Below are 20013 nucleotides of genomic sequence, written 5' to 3' on the forward strand. Positions count from 1 at the left end.
TCTCTTTAGTGTCCCCTGGTCTCCAGCTGTGTGCGTCTCTCTTTAGTGTCCCCTGGTCTCCAGCTGTGTGCGTCTCTCTTTAGTGTCCCCTGGTCTCCAGCTGTGTGCGTCTCTCTTTAGTGTCCCCTGGTCTCCAGCTGTGTGCGTCTCTCTTTAGTGTCCCCTGGTCTCCAGCTGTGTGCGTCTCTCTTTAGTGTCCCCTGGTCTCCAGCTGTGTGCGTCTCTCTTTAGTGTCCCCTGGTCTCCGCTGTGTTTGGTTTCTGCAGCTTTTAGTAAACTGCTCATGTTTCCTCTGCTGAATGTTCTCTAGATGCTGCATGTGTTGAAGAGCTGCTGCAGATGTTGAAGAGCTGCTGCAGATGTTGAAGAGCTGCTGCAGATGTTGAAGAGCTGCTGCAGATGTTGAAGAGCTGCTGCTGCAGATGTTGAAGAGCTGCTGCAGATGTTTCTGCATGATTTGTGTTTCTGTATCTGCATCCTTTCTGAAGCTGCAGTTTCTCCTGAGGGAGGAGGTCTGTTTTAGAGCGTTAGCACCCGACAGAGTTCACGTGACAGAGATAAAGTCAAAGAAGACTCTCAAAGTTCCCACATTGTGTTTGACCCTGAAGTGTCAGGTTTGAGAGGAGAAACTTTTAAAGTAATTAGTTATAATCTGTAAATGACTTCTGACCTTTATTCACAAACTTTAAATCTCATGCACACTTTATTCTGCAGGAAGGTTTACAACTAAACATGAGTCAGCTTTAGCGTCTTTACGTTTCTGAGTTTGTACAAAATGGAGATAAATCATTGTAGGAAGTGAAGCCTGTTAAAGAAAGGTCTGGTGAAAATGGAGGTTCTAAGAAATAATCTGCACAGTTCTTATTTGCTTTCCTGAACCAGGTTCCTGCAGATCTAATTCATTCAGCTTTATGTTAAATATCCTTTTATCTGATAGAGTAATAAATATTAATGACTTGGTGTTAAAGTACAAGTTAAAAATTAAGTTTAAAACATTCGGCTTCATCTTCGAGGGCAAAAACAAAATCAGATTTTTTTAGAAAGTCCCCCTGGTGCCATTAATCCCCACCCTCTGCCATTGTCCCTGAAGGGCTCCTGGTGCGTTCAGGGCCCGCTGCGGTGCGGCAGCTCAATCTTCTGCCGGCTCTGCAGCGTGTTCTCCACCATGTCCTTCCACTGCGCCTCGGAGATCTCGCGGGCCCACAGCGGCACCACCAGCGCCGGAAGGGCCACGGCCGCCATCGTCCTCTTCACCAGCTCCACATGGTCTGCAGCAACAAGGAGACCCCCCCCCGTTAGGACCACATCATGTGACTCAAGACTCATCCACACTCTGCACCAGGACTCTTTAAACTGAACTACAGGGCTGGGGGGTCTGACCTTCGTCCATGGGGATGGAGGCTCGGCTCCTCAGGGCCGCCGCCCCCTCAGCATCCTCTTCATCCTCACTTTCTGCAGGGGGGGCTTCAGGAAGGTGCAGACCCATCACCTGCAGGGGGGGGGGGTCAGGTAAACATGTATATCAGCACAGAGCACACTGAAGTAGGTGTTCCAACAGGGTTGGGCTCACCTGTATCCTTTGCTGCACCTGCTGCAGCTGCTCTGTGTGTGAGGGGGGGGCGTCTCCCTCCTCCTCCCCCTCCTCCCCTGGCTGCCCAGGGGGGAGGAAGTGCCCCCCCTCAGGCTCTTGGTTCAGAGGCTGGTAATAATATCCCCCTTCATTGTTCGTCTCCTCTTCCTCCTCTTCTTCCTCTCCGTCCAGCTCCGTCTCACCTCCCTCCTCACCCTCCCCGTTTCCCTCCCCCCCGTTCCACACCGGCAGCAGGGTTCCAGGTCGCTCCTCCCCCCCCAGCTCGTCCTCAGAGTTCGGCAAGACTCTCTCCGGTCCCATGGCAGGGCTCCACACTTCCATCCACAGAGCCTGCAGACAGCAGGATGAATCCAGACCATCTTTATCCTTCGCTCCACTTTCTCAGAAATTTGACTTTTATCAGAATTTGTATTGATCCTAATATTCACCCTTTTGACATTTACTCACTCATTAGTTTATTTCTTTGATTGTATTGCATTTGTATTTGAAAATGATTGTATACTGTGGATTGAACCCAGATATATATTGAACATGTCTTTGAGGGATTCTTTATGTTACAGAAGTTTGTATAGATTTCATTTTAAGATTTTATTTTACATTCTTGTAAATGTAATATTCTGATACACAACCTTCGGTTTTACTTCAGATGTATTGTAGATTTGTATAGTATTCTTCTATGAATCAATAAATGAACTCAGATCATTTCTACGTGTTTGAATATGTTGTCAATCAGATTATCAGAACACACACGTGGTGCATTCAGGGACACACAGAAGAGGCTTTCAGAAGTAGAACATTATTCACATTAAATGTGGATGTTGTGAAACCCGCACAGTGTCTGCGGACTCAGTTTAGAGGATGGAAGCTTTGTGTACAGACTGCTGACACTGAGAGGAAATAAATAACATGTTATTTATCCGGTTTTACTGCTGGTTTCTTTGTCTTTATGTTACTGGTTATCATTTTATTCCCTCACGGTGTTTGTGCAGTAAAACACAGAGCAGCTCTTTCAACAGATACAGCTGATTGTGTTTCAGCAGCTGGCGAAGCTAACGATGCTAACGAAGCTAACCGCTGATTAAAGTCTCTTTCTCTGCTCCATGTTGTTATTTTCTGACCGGAAGCAGAGTCAACCCTCCCCAGGTGAAATGATGAGTTTCTCACCTGCCTGTCTGTCGGTCTGTCCCCTCACCTGTGTGTCGCTCCGGAGCTCCAGGTGTTAGCTGTTAGCTTCGAGCCTGCTGAACGGGACACTTCCGGGTACGTCACGGAGCCGCATCCACACAGTTTTTTCTATTCTGTTTATTGAAAACAGGGTTTAACACAGAATCAGGGAGAGGCAGATTATTAATCAATATTAGCAAGAATATTATAAATAAAATATGAGGATTAAAAAATATTTAAAAAAGAGGTAGTTCTGAGAAAATTGTAATACATATTTCACATTTCACACATCAATTAAAAACATAAAAGTGTTAAATCACTGAATAAAGCAGAAAATGTTTTATAAACAAAATATCAAGAATAAATGTCATTTAATCAAATAAATAAAAGAAAACATATTGCATATTTGCTATTACAATAATAAAATATACTTGATTTAAACATAATAATAATAATAATAACAACAACAACATTTTAGGCTCTTATTATTTTGATCCTTTATAAACCGAAGATGGTGTTTCTCTGTACGTGATGACGTCACAGGCCGAGGAGATAACGTGCAAAGCGAGCTGTAACGTCACCACCGTCAAGATCGTCTATTAGAGGAGAGGCAAAGGGGGGTGTCACTCTGATCAGGATTTCATGTTTTACTCTTTTTCTATATTGTAGCATTGTTTCAAGGTTTCAAGGTTTCAAGGTTAATTTAGATTTCTGTGAACAGAAATCTAAATTAAATGTGTTTATTTAATCAAGGTCTGTGACACACACACACACACACACACACACACACACACACACACACACACACACACACACACACACACACACATTTAAGGCTTAAAAAATGCATTTCATATTTTAACATTTAGTTCTGGACAAAAAGCGTCGATGGGATAATTCAGAGAAGTACAACAATTCAAGAATTCATTTTAAAAGGTTGGTGAATAAAACATAACATAAATAATTGTAATTATAATAATACAATTCAAAAGTTGAAGTTAAACTCTTTAAAAAGGGGGATCAGAGGGTGTGTGCCAATTACAGAGGCATCACATTACTCAGCCTCCCGGGGAAAGTTTACTCTAAGGTGCTGGAAAGGAGGGTCCGGCCGATTGTCGAACCTCAGATTGAAGAGGAACAATGCAGTTTTCGTCCTGGTCGTGGAACGACGGACCAGCTTTTCACTCTCGCAAGGATCCTGGAGGGGGCCTGGGAGTACGCTCATCCGGTCTACATGTGCTTTGTGGATTTGGAGAAGGCGTATGACCGGGTTCCCAGGGAGATACTGTGGGAGGTGCTGCGGGAGTATGGGGTGAGGGGGTCTTTGCTCAGGGCCATTCAATCTCTGTACTCCCAAAGCGAGAGCTGTGTCCGGGTCCTCGGCAGCACGTCGGACCGTTTTCCGGTGAGGGTTGGCCTCCGCCAGGGCTGCGCTTTGTCACCAATCCTGTTTGTGATATTCATGGACAGGATTTCGAGGCGTAGTCGTGGGGGAGGGGGTTTGCAGTTCGGTGGGCTAAGGATTGCACCACTGCTTTTTGCAGATGATGTGGTCCTAATGGCTTCATCGGTCTGTGACCTTCAGCACTCACTGGATCGGTTCGCGGCCGAGTGTGAAGCGGCTGGGATGAGGATCAGCACCTCCAAATCTGAGGCCATGGTTCTCAGCAGGAAACCGATGGACTGTCCACTCCAGGTAGGGAATGAAGCCTTACCCCAAGTGAAGGAGTTCAAGTATCTCGGGGTCTTGTTCTCGAGTGAGGGAACAATGGAGCGTGAGATGGGCCTGAGAATCGGAGCAGCGGGAGCGGTACTGCAGTCACTTTACCGCACCGTTGTGACGAAAAGAGAGCTGAGCCAGAAGGCAAAGCTCTCTGTCTACCGGGCCATCTTCGTTCCTACCCTCACCTATGGTCATGAAGGATGGGTCATGACCGAAAGAACGAGATCGCGGATACAAGCGGCCGAAATGGGATTTCTCAGCAGGGTGGCTGGCATCTCCCTTAGGGATGAGTTGAGAAGTTCAGTCATCCGGGAGGGACTCGGAGTAGAACCGCTGCTCCTTCGCGTTGAAAGGAGCCAGTTGAGGTGGTTCGGGCACCTAGTGAGGATGCCACCTGGGCGCCTCCCTAGGGAGGTGTTCCAGGCACGTCCAGCTGGGAAGAGACCGAGGGGTAGACCTAGGACCAGGTGGAGGGGTTATATCTCTTCACTGGCCTGGGAGCGCCTTGGAATCCCCCAGTCAGAGCTGGTTGATGTGGCCAGGGAAAGGAAAGTTTGGGGCTCTCTGCTGGAGCTGTTACCTCCGCGACCCTGACGGAAAAGCGGGAGAAGATGGATGGATAATACAATTCATATGTAATTACCATTGACTGTAAAAATAAGTAATTACAATATTGAATATATATAAACATATCAATTATAAAAGAAGTAGCACATTATTACTTACTGCTACAACATTATTGTTCTGTCTTCTTTTTTAATAGTTATCAATATTATTATTAGTGTTTTTGTTGTTATTATTAACTTGTTTGATTCGTCCTCATGTGCTCTCTCCGGTCCCGGTAAACCGGTCAGAGTGATCCCTCTCTCCTCTTTCTCCTCTCTGTGTCTCATAGTAACGGTTCACCTGCAGAAACACAGCGGGACTCAGACCGACTCACCCGGACTTAGACCGACTCACCGACCGACCCCCTGCCCGGCCGCAGCGCAGCGACCCCCTCTCTCTGCGGGGAACCCAGGTCTGCGTACCGTGATGTCCTCCGCGGTGGATCGGAACCGGCGCGTGGCCTGCAGCACCCGAGTGACGCGCGATGACATCAACGTGTGAGAGTCGCGTGAGCTGATCGATCACCAACAACTAGGTTAATTGATCTTAATCAGCCAATCAGGGGATCCTCTGTATCCAGCATCACTCAGATGTGTCTGGAGGACATATGTTAGCTCTTCTTATAAAACATGTTATTAACATGCGTGTGCTCCATGTGACACACCTGCAACATGATACAGGAAACACCATGGAGCAAAGCCTCCTGGGAGATCTCCCGTTGATCGACAGAGTATCCTGGAGGCTTAAAACCAACAAAGTGTTTACATTGTTGCTCGGCAACCCGCTACCAGCTTACTGAAGCTCCTCATGCTGCAGCACCTCTGCTCACCCTCTGAAACCAGAGCCCAGTCTGCTCTGATTGGTTAGCAGGCCGGCTCTGTAGTGATTGGTCAATCACCTCTCAGAGATGTCCCGCTCCTTAGCCTATCACGTACAATGTGTCGGCGCGCTAGCCAATAGCAGCTTTGTTCCACAGTGATGTCACTTTGTTCCTGAAGTAAACAAAGGCGGGGGGGGGGGGGGGATCCTTTGCAGACCTTTGACATACACCTGTATAACACACTATGGTGGGGGGGGGGGTCATTTCCTAAGCTGTTTGGAGTTTCTCTGAGACAGTTCTCCCTTAGGTAAGATCTTTATCAAGTGCCCCCCCCCCCCCACAGGATGCTGCCGGCCTCCATCCAGATCACGGGGGAGCTGCTGTCGGCGGCAGAGGTGCAGGATATATGTGAGAGTCTGAAGGAGGATGGCGTGCGGCTGCTGTCGGTGCGCGGCTGCCAGCTGTCGGACCGGGACTTCGGGCGGGTCTGCCGAGGGGTGGCGGCGTCGGCCTCGCTCGCCCAGCTCAACCTCAACCTGGGTGTGGTCTCCAGCATCAACCGAACCCGGCAGCTGGCGGACGCGCTGAGCTGCAACCGCTCGCTGCAGACGCTGTTGTGAGTAGGGGGGACTCCAGGGGGCAGAACTCCAGGGGGCGAGACGCAGGGGGCGAGACTCCAGGGGGCGGGACTCCAGGGGGCGGGACTCCAGGGGGCGAGACTCCAGGGGGCGGGACTCCAGGGGGCGGGACTCCAGGGGGCGAGACTCCAGGGGGCGAGACTCCAGGGGGCGGGACTCCAGGGGGCGAGACTCCAGGGGGCGGGACTCCAGGGGGCGAGACTCCAGGGGGCGGGACTCCAGGGGGCGAGACTCCAGGGGGCGGGACTCCAGGGGGCGAGACTCCAGGGGGCGAGACTCCAGGGGGCGGGACTCCAGGGGGCGAGACTCCAGGGGGCGGGACTCCAGGGGGCGAGACTCCAGGGGGCGGGACTCCAGGGGGCGGGACTCCAGGGGGCGGGACTCCAGGGGGCGAGACTCCAGGGGGCGAGACTCCAGGGGGCGGGACTCCAGGGGGCGAGACTCCAGGGGGCGAGACTCCAGGGGGCGGGACTCCAGGGGGCGAGACTCCAGGGGGCGGGACTCCAGGGGGTGGAGATTCGTCTGATTTGCCATATTCCATTATTTAACTTTGAGTGTTATTACTGATTTTTGTATTTATTGTATTTTCTGATCATTAAGGAAAGGGCTGTTGAAACGTGTTATGTTTCATTCTTAATGTTTATCTTCCCTTGGGGGGTTTGAGTCTGTCTGATGTTTAACCTGTTTCAGGTTCACGTGTAGATATTATAAATATGTAAAGGTAGTCTGATTGGTCAATAGGATCTTGTCCCGCCCCCTCAGTCTCCACGGCAGCCCCCTTCTGGACGCCGGCCTGGTGACGCTGAACCCGGCTCTGTCCTCCCACCCGACACTGCTGAGCCTGGACCTGGGAGACTGCATGCTGGGAGACGAGGCGCTGCGGCTGATCTGTGGCCTGCTGCCGCCCGACGGGGCCAAGTCCGGTCAGGCCCCCTTAACTTCCCCCTTACAGGGTTTAAGGTTCACAGAACCCCTTAACTTTCCCCTTACAGGGTTTAAGGTTTTTACTAAACCCCTTAACTTTCCCCCTTACAGGGTTTACGGTTTACTAAACCCCTTAACTTTCCCCTACAGGGTTTACGGTTTACTAAACCCCTTAACTTTCCCCTTACAGGGTTTACGGTTTACTAAACCCCTTAACTTCCCCCTTACAGGGTTTAAGGTTCACAGAACCCCTTAACTTTCCCCTTACAGGGTTTAAGGTTTTACTAAACCCCTTAACTTTCCCCTTACAGGGTTTAAGGTTTTACTAAACCCCTTAACTTTCCCCTTACAGGGTTTAAGGTTCACTGAACCCCTTAACTTGCCCCTTACAGGGTTTAAGGTTTTACTAAACCCCTTAACTTTCCCCTTACAGGGTTTACGGTTTACTAAACCCCTTAAATTTCCCCTTACAGGGTTTACGGTTTACTAAACCCCTTAACTTTCCCCTTACAGGGTTTAAGGTTTTACTAAACCCCTTAACTTTCCCCTTACAGGGTTTAAGGTTCACAGAACCCCTTAACTTTCCCCTTACAGGGTTTACGGTTTACTAAACCCCTTAACTTTCCCCTTACAGGGTTTACGGTTTACTAAACCCCTTAACTTTCCCCTTACAGGGTTTACGGTTTACTAAACCCCTTAACTTTCCCCTTACAGGGTTTACGGTTTACTAAACCCCTTAACTTTCCCCTTACAGGGTTTAAGGTTTTACTAAACCCCTTAACTTTCCCCTTACAGGGTTTACGGTTTACTAAACCCCTTAAATTTCCCCTTACAGGGTTTAAGGTTTACTAAACCCCTTAACTTTCCCCTTACAGGGTTTACGGTTTACTAAACCCCTTAAATTTCCCCTTACAGGGTTTACGGTTTACTAAACCCTTTGAGTCTTCTCTGTAAGGTTGCCTTCTAATGTTCGCTTCATTTGAATAGATTTTAACTTATCTTAGTGTCCAATTAAATGAGCAGAACCAGACTGTCATTCAATTAAGTGTGTGTGTGTATGTGTGTGTGTGTGTGTGTGTAGGTCTTAGGGAGCTGACTCTCAGTGCTAACCCAGGGATCAGCTCCAGAGGTTGGGCTCGTCTCTCCGTCGCTGTGTCTCACAGCTCTCAGCTCCGAGTCCTGAACCTGGACTATAACCCTCTGGGTACGTGCGCACACACACACACACACACACACACACACACACACACATACACACACACACACACACATGCACACACACACGCACACACACACACACACACACACCTGTATGAGGCTTGAAGTGAGGACCGGAACAATTCACATGGGAAGTGAGGACCACCCTTTCTGCCAATGAGTCAATGAGTATTATTCACGGGTGCACATGAAATCAAGATGGTCGAGGTGGACGTCAGAACGGCTGACCACGTATTGCATCTTGTTTTGCAATCTCTCGCTATAGGCAATGAATATAGGTACAGTTGGTGTTACACAATGATCTTAACTTAAAAATGACATGAAGAAAAAGTGATATTTGCCCGTTCCTAAAAAATGAAAGAACGTAAGAAAGAATAAACTATTTGTTGTCAGTTGCCTAGCAACAGTGTTCACCTAACGTACAACCCTTGAAAGCCAATTATTACCATAGATGTGCCGCAAATATGACGAATTAATTGAATGAAGAAACATTAATAGTAGCATTAAAATAAACGGACTTGAGGTCCTTACCTCTGGTCCATGTTGGACAGCGATCCTCCAGACGGTTGCTCTGCTCCTGCACAGGCCTGCTGTCGGTGCGCTATACGGCCACTGTTAACGGTATACGCAGTGTAAGGTTCTAAATCTTGAATAAGGAAGTGAGAAAAAGAATCCAAGGAGCTTCTCGTCGAGTTTAACAGCGTTTATTAATAGAATGATGTGATGGGTCCACAGTCTGCTTTCGAGGGTTATCTGTCTGCAGCTCAGAGAAAGAAGCCCCTTCTCTGTTACAGTGCAAGTTACAGTACAGTTAAGAAAACTCTAAAACTACTATTTCACAATTAGTTAAAAATATTGCTTAACAATTTAAATTAGACAATTTCTTTCTGCAATAAATGTTTTATATTGGAAGAAGTTTCTTCATGTTGAAATATGAAACTGCACGGTTAGCATGAATAAAGGGCATGTAGAAGCAACAATCACTAACAGATGACCTTGAAATCTTACCTGCGCTGAAACTGTAGGAGAAAGCCGCCTTTCACATTTCATCTGGGGAACTTTTATTCTTTCAGGTCTTCTCTTAAGCTCCATGCTCCTGCCACGCTCAGCCACGTTGCCAGTTAGCTGCAGACCTTCCGGAAACAGTCTGGTCTGAACCGATGGGTTTGAGGGGTGGGTCGGTTAACTCTGCTGTAGCAGCCAACCAGCAGCACACACACGCAGCTGCAGAGGGGGGAGCCCCTCTCGTTGATGGGCCATTAATTAAGGCTCCAACAGACACCACAATATTCTGCTGCTCTCAGCTCTGATATACAGGCCTGATTTACAGGATAGATCACATTGATCAGTGAGATTAGCACTATTGTTCTGAGGAAACACTGTACTAGAAGTAAAAGCATTAAGAAATACTGAAGTTAAAAAGTTATAATTAGAACAGAAATATAACTTTAAAGTTCATCACGATGAATCACTCATGGTGCAGATCACACATGTCGGGTGTGTAAGGTTTGAGTAGTTCCAGTAATTGGGAGGAAATGTTATATTGATTGATCATAGTCCCTGAAAGAGACATGAATAGATCACTGCACCTTGACAGGTATATATTATTAGGTATATATTTTAGTCCAATTAAATGTTTTGGTTTATTCTGTAAACTACTGAAAACTTGTCTTCATAACTTCAAATTAAAATATTGTATACAATAAACAACTCTCTGATCATGACTGGGCCACCCAGGTACAAATATGCAATGTGTTTTGACCTCAAATTATGCAAAGAAAGTTTGATATTCATTTGAAATAAAAAGAATAATTCTATTTAAAATAAGAAACGTACTTGGGGCGGGAGCCGCTGTACTCCACAGCTTTAATCACCACCTGCCTCCAGATAAAATCGACACACTGCTGGAAACAGAATTACTCCGGGGAACCCACCCACCCACACCCACCCACCCACACACACCCACCCCCACACACACACACACACACACACACAGAGGCTGTGGCCGAATCTTCATGTACAACTTCACTTCCCCAAAGTCCAACCCGTCACTGTGGTCATCGCGTCGCACACCAACCTCTGTGTTACGCCATCACAATAAACAGCACGTCAATCCGTCCAATCTCCGTCTCGTCCCTCAGTCCTCCCAACCAACCACAACGCAACGTCACCTGAAACTGTCCCCGCTCAACACCCGTTCACTCAACAATAAAAGCCTCATACTGAACGAATTCATCACAGACAATAACCTGGACTTCTTCTGCTTCACTGAAACCTGCCACAAAGCCCTGGACTATTATTCACTCAATCAGACTACACCCCCTGACTTCACATACCCAACCAAGTGACACCACCTCCACATCATTTACAACCGACAAGTGCAACTCCTCCCTCTCATTTTCAAACAAAAATCAACAACATCTACAGTAACCTGAACACCTCATCTGCATCGTCTGCCTCCACCCCCCACTCCCCCCCCGTCACCACTCAGACTCTGTCTCAGTTCTCCCCTGTTTTCCCGACGGAGCTCTCTAATATCTTGACTGGCATGAAAACCTCCACCTGCATCCTGGATCCCATCCCCTCCCATCTCGTAAAGAACTGTCTCCTATCCATTTCCCCACTCATCTCAGACATCATCAACTCTTCCCTCAGCTCTGGCTCTGTCCCCCCCTCACTCAAACTGGCTGCTGTCACCCCCATCCTCAAAAAACCGGGACTCAACCCAGACATCATGTCCAACTTCCGGCCCATCTCCAATCTCCCCTTTCTGTCTGAAATACTCGAACGTGTAGTCTCCATCCAACTCAAAGCCCACCTCAACCCCAAAGACCTGTTTGAACCCTTTCCCTTACAGCCCTACTCAAAATCACCAACGATCTCCTCCTCGCCTCAGACTCTGGACACCTCAGCATCCTCATCCTCCTTGACCTCACAGCTTTCAACACCATCAACCACACCCTTCTCCTCTCCCGTCTCGAAACCTCCCTCAACATCACTGGCACTGCACTCTCCTGGCTACAGGCTTACCTCACAAACCGACAGCAATTCATCAACATCAACAACAACAACCAATCCTTCACCATCAACAACAACAACCAATCCCTCACCATCAACAACAACAACCAATCCCTCACCATCAACAACAAAAACCAATCCCTCACCATCAACAACAACCAATCCCTCACCATCAACAACAACAACCTATCCCTCACCATCAACAACAACAACCTATCCCTCACCATCAACAACAACAACCAATCCCTTACCATCAACAACAACAACCACCAATCCCTCACCATCAACAACAACAACCAATCCCTCACCATCAACAACAACAACCAATCCCTCACCATCAACAACAACAACCTATCCCTCACCATCAACAACAACAACCAATCCCTCACCATCAACAACAACAACCAATCCCTCACCATCAACAACAACAACCAATCCCTCACCATCAACAACAACAACCAATCCCTCACCATCAACAACAACAACCAATCCCTCACCATCAACAACAACAACCTATCCCTCACCATCATCAACAACAACAACCTATCCCTCACCATCAACAACAACAACCAATCCCTCACCATCAACAACAACAACCTATCCCTCACCATCAACAACAACAACCAATCCCTCACCATCAACAACAACAACCTATCCCTCACCATCAACAACCAATCCCTCACCATCAACAAACAACAACCAATCCTCACCATCAACAACAACAACCTATCCCTCACCATCAACAACAACAACCTATCCCTCACCATCAACAACAACAACCTATCCCTCACCATCAACAACAACAACCAATCCCTCACCATCAACAACAACAACCTATCCCTCACCATCAACAACAACAACCTATCCCTCACCATCAACAACAACAACCAATCCCTCACCATCAACAACAACAACAACAACCTATCCCTCACCATCAACAACAACAACAACAACAACCTATCCCTCACCATCAACAACAACAACCTATCCCTCACCATCAACAACAACAACAACAACCTATCCCTCACCATCAACAACAACAACCTATCCCTCACCATCAACAACAACCTATCCCTCACCATCAACAACAACAACCTATCCCTCACCATCAACAACCAATCCCTCACCATCAACAACAACAACCAATCCCTCACCATCAACAACAACAACCTATCCCTCACCATCAACAACAACAACCTATCCCTCACCACGCTGACTGCCTCCCCTCACATCCCAAACCTGGGAGTCCTCTTCGACAGCAACCTCTCCTTTGAGAACCACATCACCAGAACTGCCTTCTTCCACCTCAAAAATATATGCGTCTCCTTCTCTGCTGCCGAAACCCTGATCCATGCCTTCATCTCATCCAGACTAGAGTACAGCATCCTCTGTGGTACTCCATCCAGACTAGAGTACTGCATCCTCTGTGGTACTCCATCCAGACTAGAGCACAGCATCCTCTGTGGTACTCCATCCAGACTACAGTACTGCATCCTCTGTGGTACTCCATCCAGACTAGAGTACTGCATCCTCTGTGGTACTCCATCCAGACTACAGTACAGCATCCTCTGTGGTACTCCATCCAGACTACAGTACAGCATCCTCTGTGGTACTCCATCCAGACTAGAGTACTGCATCCTCTGTGGTACTCCATCCAGACTACAGTACAGCATCCTCTGTGGTACTCCATCCAGACTAGAGTACTGCATCCTCTGTGGTACTCCATCCAGACTAGAGTACTGCATCCTCTGTGGTACTCCATCCAGACTAGAGTACTGCATCCTCTGTGGTACTCCATCCAGACTAGAGTACTGCATCCTCTGTGGTACTCCATCCAGACTAGAGTACTGCATCCTCTGTGGTACTCCATCCAGACTAGAGTACTGCATCCTCTGTACATACCTGCAAACTCGTCACCTTTCGGCGAAATTCGCCGTTTTCAACTCAAAATATGTCATTGACATGAATCGTGTAGATCCGAAGAGTTTTTTTTTTAGGGGGGGGGGGGGGGCTGACCGACGACTGACCGACCAACCATAGACTGTATAACCGACTGTATAATGAGCAAGAAACAAGTTTGCTATCTTCACAATAAATACAATCTTTGTTGAAATGACTCGCGTTCCACGACCACCGACCAATCATAAGCAAGATAAACCACAGCGCTTTTACCCATCGGTCCCTCTTGGAGTGGAGTGCTCAGTCGTCAGCGAGTGGTTCTTCTGGACAATTTTCGGGATACGTTACAGATACAAGTTTTGAGGTAAATCTAGTAGCAGCTAATCTGGCAAAAACATTGTATGCTGTATCATTTTAACGTTGCTGAAGTCAAATTATTTGAGCCGAATAAAGTGTATTAACATGCTTCAGCTGATCAGCTTGTTAGGTTGCTAGCTAACCTCAGTGGATTGTGTTAAAGTTAGCCTAGCTAGACCCGTTCTACGTCACCTCGTTCAATGCGAACAGAATGCGTTTGTGAAGGCTGATCTCCACAGCATCCGTCCTGTTACTGATATTACTGGCGGCTGTCATTGTGGTCAGATCTGAGAGGGATGAAAACGAACACGTAATGAACAGATACACATCCGTGTGGTTCAGTGAGTAGCTGGTAGTGGTGCAACGGATCATCATTGATCATTGATCCGTTCGGATCAATTATTTCGGTTTCGCATTCATCAACTTTTTAGTAGCTACGAAAAGTTTGGAGTTACGAACAAAATCTACAAACGCTGGCGACCGTGTGTAGAGTTAGTTTACAGTAAGCACATATAACGCTTCACTGTTGGAAATGACAGTATTCATGTTGCGCTGTGTTATGTACACAAGACGCAGATGCCTTTGAAACACGCGATCTAAAAACGAAAACATGTTTTATATGTAGGAACAATTGTTGGCAATTGGCAGGTTTAAGATCCAGATTAGGTTCATGGTTGTGAATTATCTATGTAAATCGACTCTACAGATTACACGTTCATTCTACATGTTGAATGATGATAGCGTAATACAAATATAGGCTATACATACAATGACAGAACTGCCGTGGGCGATATGTTATCCGTATCCTTTGTTAAAGTTAATGTTCAATAGCTCTATGCCAATGGGAACAACAGAACGTGCGCATTACATATGGACCAATGCGACACGTTCATTACGGCCGTGGACCGATAAACACTCAGTACCGTACGCACACCAACCGGCATCTGCGTGTTTAACACCGTGTTTAACACAGGCGTTTAACACGGTGTTTAACACCGTGTTTAACACCGTGTTTAACACCGTGTTTAACACCGTGTTAAACACCTTGTTTAACACGGTGTTTAACACTGGCGTTACCGCCGCTAACCTAAATAATGAAGAACTGCTTTTAATTACGACTTGGCCGAGATCTTAACGTGCTGTTCATGCGTTTCCCATGAATAGCCTACTACTATAACTCGGAGCGGAGCAGGATATAATGCGCATGTGCGGCGTTGCTAGGCAACGTGTACAAAGGCTGGGGGGGTGCCCCCAGACCCCCCTACAACGGTTTAGTTTGTCACCTTTTTTCAGCCCTTCTGAGTTTGCAGGTATGTCTGTAGTACTCCATCCAGACTAGAGTACTGCATCCTCTGTAGTACTCCATCCAGACTAGAGTACTGCATCCTCTGTGTACTCCATCCAGACTAGAGTACTGCATCCTCTGTGGTACTTCATCCAGACTAAAGTACTGCATCCTCTGTGGTACTCCATCCAGACTAGAGTACTGCATCCTCTGTGGTACTCCATCCAGACTAGAGTACTGCATCCTCTGTGGTACTCCATCCAGACTAGAGTACTGCATCCTCTGTGGTACTCCATCCAGACTAGAGTACTGCATCCTCTGTGGTACTCCATCCAGACTAGAGTACTGCATCCTCTGTGGTACTCCATCCAGACTAGAGTACTGCATCCTCTGTAGTACTCCATCCAGACTAGAGTACTGCATCCTCTGTGGTACTCCATCCAGACTAAAGTACTGCATCCTCTGTGGTACTCCATCCAGACTAGAGTACTGCATCCTCTGTGGTACTCCATCCAGACTAGAGTACTGCATCCTCTGTGGTACTCCATCCAGACTAGAGTACTGCATCCTCTGTGGTACTCCATCCAGACTAGAGTACTGCATCCTCTGTGGTACTCCATCCAGACTAAAGTACTACATCCAGACTCCTCAATAAACTGCTTTCAAACTCTAAATGAATGTTGTGTTTTAAAAGTGTGTTATCTCTGTAAAGTGTCTTTGAGTTTTTAGAAAAGCACTATTTTGGGGCGGCAGTGGCTCAGTCAGTAGGGACTTGGTCTTGCGACCGAAGGGTCGCCGGTTCACGTCCCGATCGGACCAAAAAAAATATGGAGTGAGCTGGTAGCTGGAGAGGTGCCAGTTCTCCTCCTAGGCCACTGTCGAGGTGCCCTTGAGCAAGGCACCTAACCTCTATCTGCTCCCTTGGCGCCGGGTACCTGGCTGCCTCTCTGCTCTGCCACCTCTCCTCTGCATGTGGTTGTGTGTGCATGTATATCCTCTGTGTGTGTAATGTGTGTCAACACAACAGAGTAGAGAAAGCAATTTAAGGGATTAATAAAGTATGTCTTCTTTCCTCTTCTTATACAGATCAAATGTATTATCATTATTATATTTCAATTCTGAAAGTTTGCTTTTGAAGTGTTTGCATTATGTGTGCTATTAAAGCATGCATGAGCACCCTTATGTAAATGATGTTGGAGAGCTCTGGTTCTGCTCAGTCAGTCCTAGCAGACATTGGCTTTGCATGTGTACAATACAACTAGCAATCTAAACTAATATGCCAGATGGACCGTCCAATAATACGGTATGAGTATGTTTGCATACCATTTTAATGACTGGACTGATATTTGAGTATGTGTGAACAGTCCTCCTCAAAAGATACACCAGGATCTCAGACAACAATAACTGATAATATATATATAATTGCTGGCAACTAGGGAATACATGGGGAAGACAATTTGGAATATAGAAATGGAGCACTTTATATTTAGTAGATGTACAGCAGTAATATCAATACATATTTATTCTAATCAATATTCCACACCTTCACACTGATACATTTGATATTCTGCTTTATCTTTTGTTTATATTTTCTGTACATTTTTGGTCCAAATTGTATATTTTTGGATTTCTTTTGAAATGCTATTTTATTTAGTGTAATTACATTGTCTTGTTTTTATTGTATTTGTTCATTGTTCTGCTGCAACGACCACATTTCCCAAATTGTGATCAATAAAGTAATTCTATCTATAAAGTTTGATGTATTTTCACTTTGAATAATACTTTCCTGTGCTTGTCTTTCTGTAGTTTTTGTTCTTGTAAAATAAATCAGCAAATTCAATATGGGGGAGATAGAGAGCAAAAGTGTGTGTATTCCTAAAAAATAGTCAAAAAAAGTAAATACACACACACACACACACACACACACACACACACACACACACACACACACACACACTTACTCTCAGTATACCATTTTTTGAGGACCAGTCTGAAACTTTGAGAAAAGCTTTTAAACAACCTCTGGAGGACCGGCCTAATAACCCTTGTGGTTCTCACAAAGATAGCAGTGCAAACACACACACACACACACACACACACACACACACACACACACACACACACACAGTGCATGTAGTCAGGTAATGGATATCTGAGTTGTGTTTTGGGCTAAAGTTCTGGTTCTGGTTCTCATTCTGGTTTTCAGGGGATCAGATTGCTGGGATGCTGGCAGTCTCTGTGGCCTCGAGTAGAACTCTGGAGGTCCTGGACCTGGAGGGGACTGGCCTGAGCAACCAATCAGCACAGGTTAGTATCATTTTGTTCTCCTGTCCCTCCAGCAGGAGAGACCCTCGAGCAGGATAGAGACCCTCCACCAGGAGAGACCCTCCAGCAGGGGGAGACGTTACCCTCGTCTCAACCCTCTGTCTGTGTGAATAAAGTTCTGATTGTACGCAGGTATTCCTGGACATGGTGCAGAACTACCCAACCAGCCTGAGGGTTCTGGTTCTGTCAGAGAACAGCATCAGCACGGAGCTGCAGCAGCAGATCAGTGACCTGCTGTCGGAGGGGGAGGACGACGAGGAGGCCGCTCCCCCGCAGCCAGGCCCCGCCCCCAGCAGCAGCCTGCGGCCAATCAGAGACAAGTACCAGCCGATCAGAGACAAGTACCAGTCCCCCACCTGGCTCCCCCACAGCAGTAAGGGCTGACCCCCCCCTCCTCTGACAGTGTTTAGTTAGTAAAGCTAACAGCTTGTCTTTAAGATGTGTTGACCAATCAGATCCTCTGACCAATCAGATCCTCTGAAAAATAAATATCCCCTTCCTTCTGCATAATAATTAGCCGTTAGCATCGGTCCGTACAGCAAACTAATCATCAGACTGTGACCAGCTAGCGTTAGCATCAGCTGTGTGTGTGGGGGTTGGAGGTTAGCTCAGGTCTGGTGTTGGTATGTTGAGGAGACGCAGCGGAAATAAAGGAACCGTGGTTCAGCTAACAGTTAGGAGCTGTAAGGCTGGACCACATCATGGTCCCTTGATCTAGCTTCTTCTTGCCCTCCGAGCTGGACCACATGCACCTGCTAACTGCGCTAACTTGTGTCTGTGTGGATCAAGTGATGTAATGACTGCTACAGGTGTGGCTGTAAAGACTGAACCTGTTCTCTGACCCACAGACTCCAGCCCACAGATGGTCCTTCTCACTTCAGGTGTAGGTGAGAGCTTATTGGCTGAGACTGAGATGTGACCCCCCCCCCCCCCACCACCACCACACACACACACACACACACACACACACACACTTCCTGTTTCACTTTATTCTGATTTGTTTGGTTTGGATGTTCCTGGTTTGTTTCTCCACTCTGCGGCCGGTCTGACCACCTTTCGTCTGGCAGCCAATCACATGCTCGGCATGGTTTGATGTAGCACCTGTTCACACCTGCCACACAAGTGACTTACAGAGTTCACCAAGTCTGATGAATGTCCCTCTGATGTCACGATATTAAACTGTTTACAGCTTCGTACCTCTGCGGCTCCGAGTCCTCATTCCTTAGCTAACCAGCCAGCGGACGACGTGTGACTGTTTTATATATCGTACCCTCATATGTGTTAATATTTGTAATAAAATACATCTCCTGTTTCATGTTACCTCATCTAAAGCTACATTGTTAGCTCGTAGCATGAATAGTTTTAGCCCTCCTGTTTACCACTGGATTTATATTCAGTGAGGCTAGCGGTAGCTTCAGCTCAAACCTAACGCTTTAAGGCAGCTGTTCTCTAAATGGTGTGTATCAAGTGACATCAGGACGGCTGGTGAGAGGAGCCCTCCGCAGGACCCCATCACTTTGTTCAGGACTCCTGAGGAAGTGTAGAGTGTATCTTCAGAGGGCTCTGTTCCTGTGTTCATCTCTTTATTGCACACTGTTAGTTCTCATTGATAAATTACACCAATAAATACGTTTGAACAGACATATCAACAATCACCAATCAACATGTTCAGACCTGGAGAAAAAGAATTAGCGATTACAAACCCTGTACCTTGTATGGTTGAGGGTGTAATGAGCAGGGTCCCAGGTGAAGCTTTGAGGGGGTGTAAAGAAAGTCCTTTAACCCCCCACCCTAAATGACCTCAGTGTTCAGTTTCTTCTTCTCTGGTTCTGCTACGTTCAGGAAGCTGATCTGAACCTCCGTCTCCCCCGCTCGGCTGGTCTCGAGCCCCCGTGCCCTGCAGCGGCCCTGCAGCAGGAGGCCAGTGGTCAGCAGCACGGCGGCCAGCGCACCCCCCCCCAGCACCAGGAGGATGATCAGCTGGACCCCCGACAGACTGCCAGCGCTTCGCTCGCTCACCGTCACTTTAAACACCCGGTCGTCATGACTACTGTGGTTCCCCGCCCCCGTGGTCCTGCCGGGCTCCCCGGCCCTGAGTGCCGTCTGGCATGTGGCCCCCCCGAAGCCCGGCCTGCAGACGCACAGGAAGCCGGCGGCTCGGTCCAGGCAGCGGCCAGCGTGCAGGCAGGGCCGGCCTGCGCAGTCGTCCAGGTTCACCGTGCAGAAGCGCCCGCTGAAGCCGGGGGGGCAGAAACAGGAGAACCGGTTCACGCCGTCCAGGCAGGACGCCCCGTTAGCACACGGCTTCATCAGGCAGTCGTCCAGGTCCGTCTCACAGCGGGGCCCCGCGAAGCCCGCCAGGCAGCGGCACCGCAGGACCGCCGAGAACCCGTCTGCGTCCTCACAGAGACCGCCGTTCTTACATGGAGACCTGAGGACAGAGAC

At 47.6% G+C, this 20013-nt stretch overlaps 3 protein-coding genes across 4 annotated transcripts in view; 1 reads left to right on the forward strand and 2 right to left on the reverse strand.

Annotated features, from left to right (window-relative positions):
• Positions 1 to 659: 659 nt before the first annotated feature.
• Positions 660 to 2908, reverse strand: mea1 (male-enhanced antigen 1). Of its 2 annotated transcripts, none has more exons than XM_063874734.1 (4): positions 2784 to 2908; positions 1571 to 1921; positions 1381 to 1489; positions 660 to 1268 (listed from the first exon to the last, which is right to left on the reverse strand). In XM_063874734.1, exons 2-4 carry the CDS (start codon positions 1910 to 1912, stop codon positions 1105 to 1107), a joined length of 615 nt encoding a protein of 204 aa, XP_063730804.1. In that variant the 5' UTR covers positions 1913 to 1921; positions 2784 to 2908; the 3' UTR covers positions 660 to 1104. The 2 variants fall into 2 exon arrangements, with proteins under 2 accessions (XP_063730804.1, XP_063730803.1); XM_063874733.1 differs by having other exon boundaries at positions 2756 to 2885.
• A 2471-nt stretch (positions 2909 to 5379) lies between these two features.
• On the forward strand, positions 5380 to 18758 carry lrrc73 (leucine rich repeat containing 73). The gene is made up of 7 exons (XM_063874731.1): positions 5380 to 5619; positions 6248 to 6520; positions 7305 to 7465; positions 8548 to 8670; positions 17450 to 17550; positions 17701 to 17941; positions 18417 to 18758. The coding sequence occupies exons 2-7, from the start codon at positions 6249 to 6251 to the stop codon at positions 18485 to 18487; spliced, it is 969 nt and encodes a 322-aa protein (XP_063730801.1). The 5' UTR covers positions 5380 to 5619; position 6248; the 3' UTR covers positions 18488 to 18758.
• A 376-nt stretch (positions 18759 to 19134) lies between these two features.
• Positions 19135 to 20013, reverse strand: part of dlk2 (delta-like 2 homolog (Drosophila)) — an 11269-nt gene continuing 10390 nt past the window's right edge. Inside the window, exon 6 of the mRNA XM_063874730.1 lies at positions 19135 to 19999. Coding sequence (XP_063730800.1) covers positions 19360 to 19999 — 640 coding nt within the window. The 3' untranslated portion in view covers positions 19135 to 19359. The remainder of the gene's footprint in view (positions 20000 to 20013) is intronic.

The sequence above is a fragment of the Eleginops maclovinus genome, chromosome 22, assembly GCF_036324505.1.
Source record: "Eleginops maclovinus isolate JMC-PN-2008 ecotype Puerto Natales chromosome 22, JC_Emac_rtc_rv5, whole genome shotgun sequence".
Taxonomy (NCBI): Eukaryota; Metazoa; Chordata; class Actinopteri; order Perciformes; family Eleginopidae; genus Eleginops; species Eleginops maclovinus.

Bases quoted from the DNA above. Each gene is read 5' to 3' on its own strand.
- lrrc73 (XM_063874731.1), top strand. From the start codon at position 6,249: ATGCTGCCGGCCTCCATCCAGATCACGGGGGAGCTGCTGTCGGCGGCA. The intron at 6,521-7,304 runs GTGAGTAGGGGG...CCGCCCCCTCAG, and splicing joins CGCTCGCTGCAGACGCTGTT to TCTCCACGGCAGCCCCCTTC. The intron at 7,466-8,547 runs GTCAGGCCCCCT...GTGTGTGTGTAG, and splicing joins GCCCGACGGGGCCAAGTCCG to GTCTTAGGGAGCTGACTCTC.
- mea1 (XM_063874734.1), bottom strand. From the start codon at position 1,912: ATGGAAGTGTGGAGCCCTGCCATGGGACCGGAGAGAGTCTTGCCGAAC. The intron at 1,490-1,570 runs GTGAGCCCAACC...CCCCCCCTGCAG, and splicing joins AGGTGCAGCAAAGGATACAG to GTGATGGGTCTGCACCTTCC. The intron at 1,269-1,380 runs GTCAGACCCCCC...TTGTTGCTGCAG, and splicing joins CTCCATCCCCATGGACGAAG to ACCATGTGGAGCTGGTGAAG.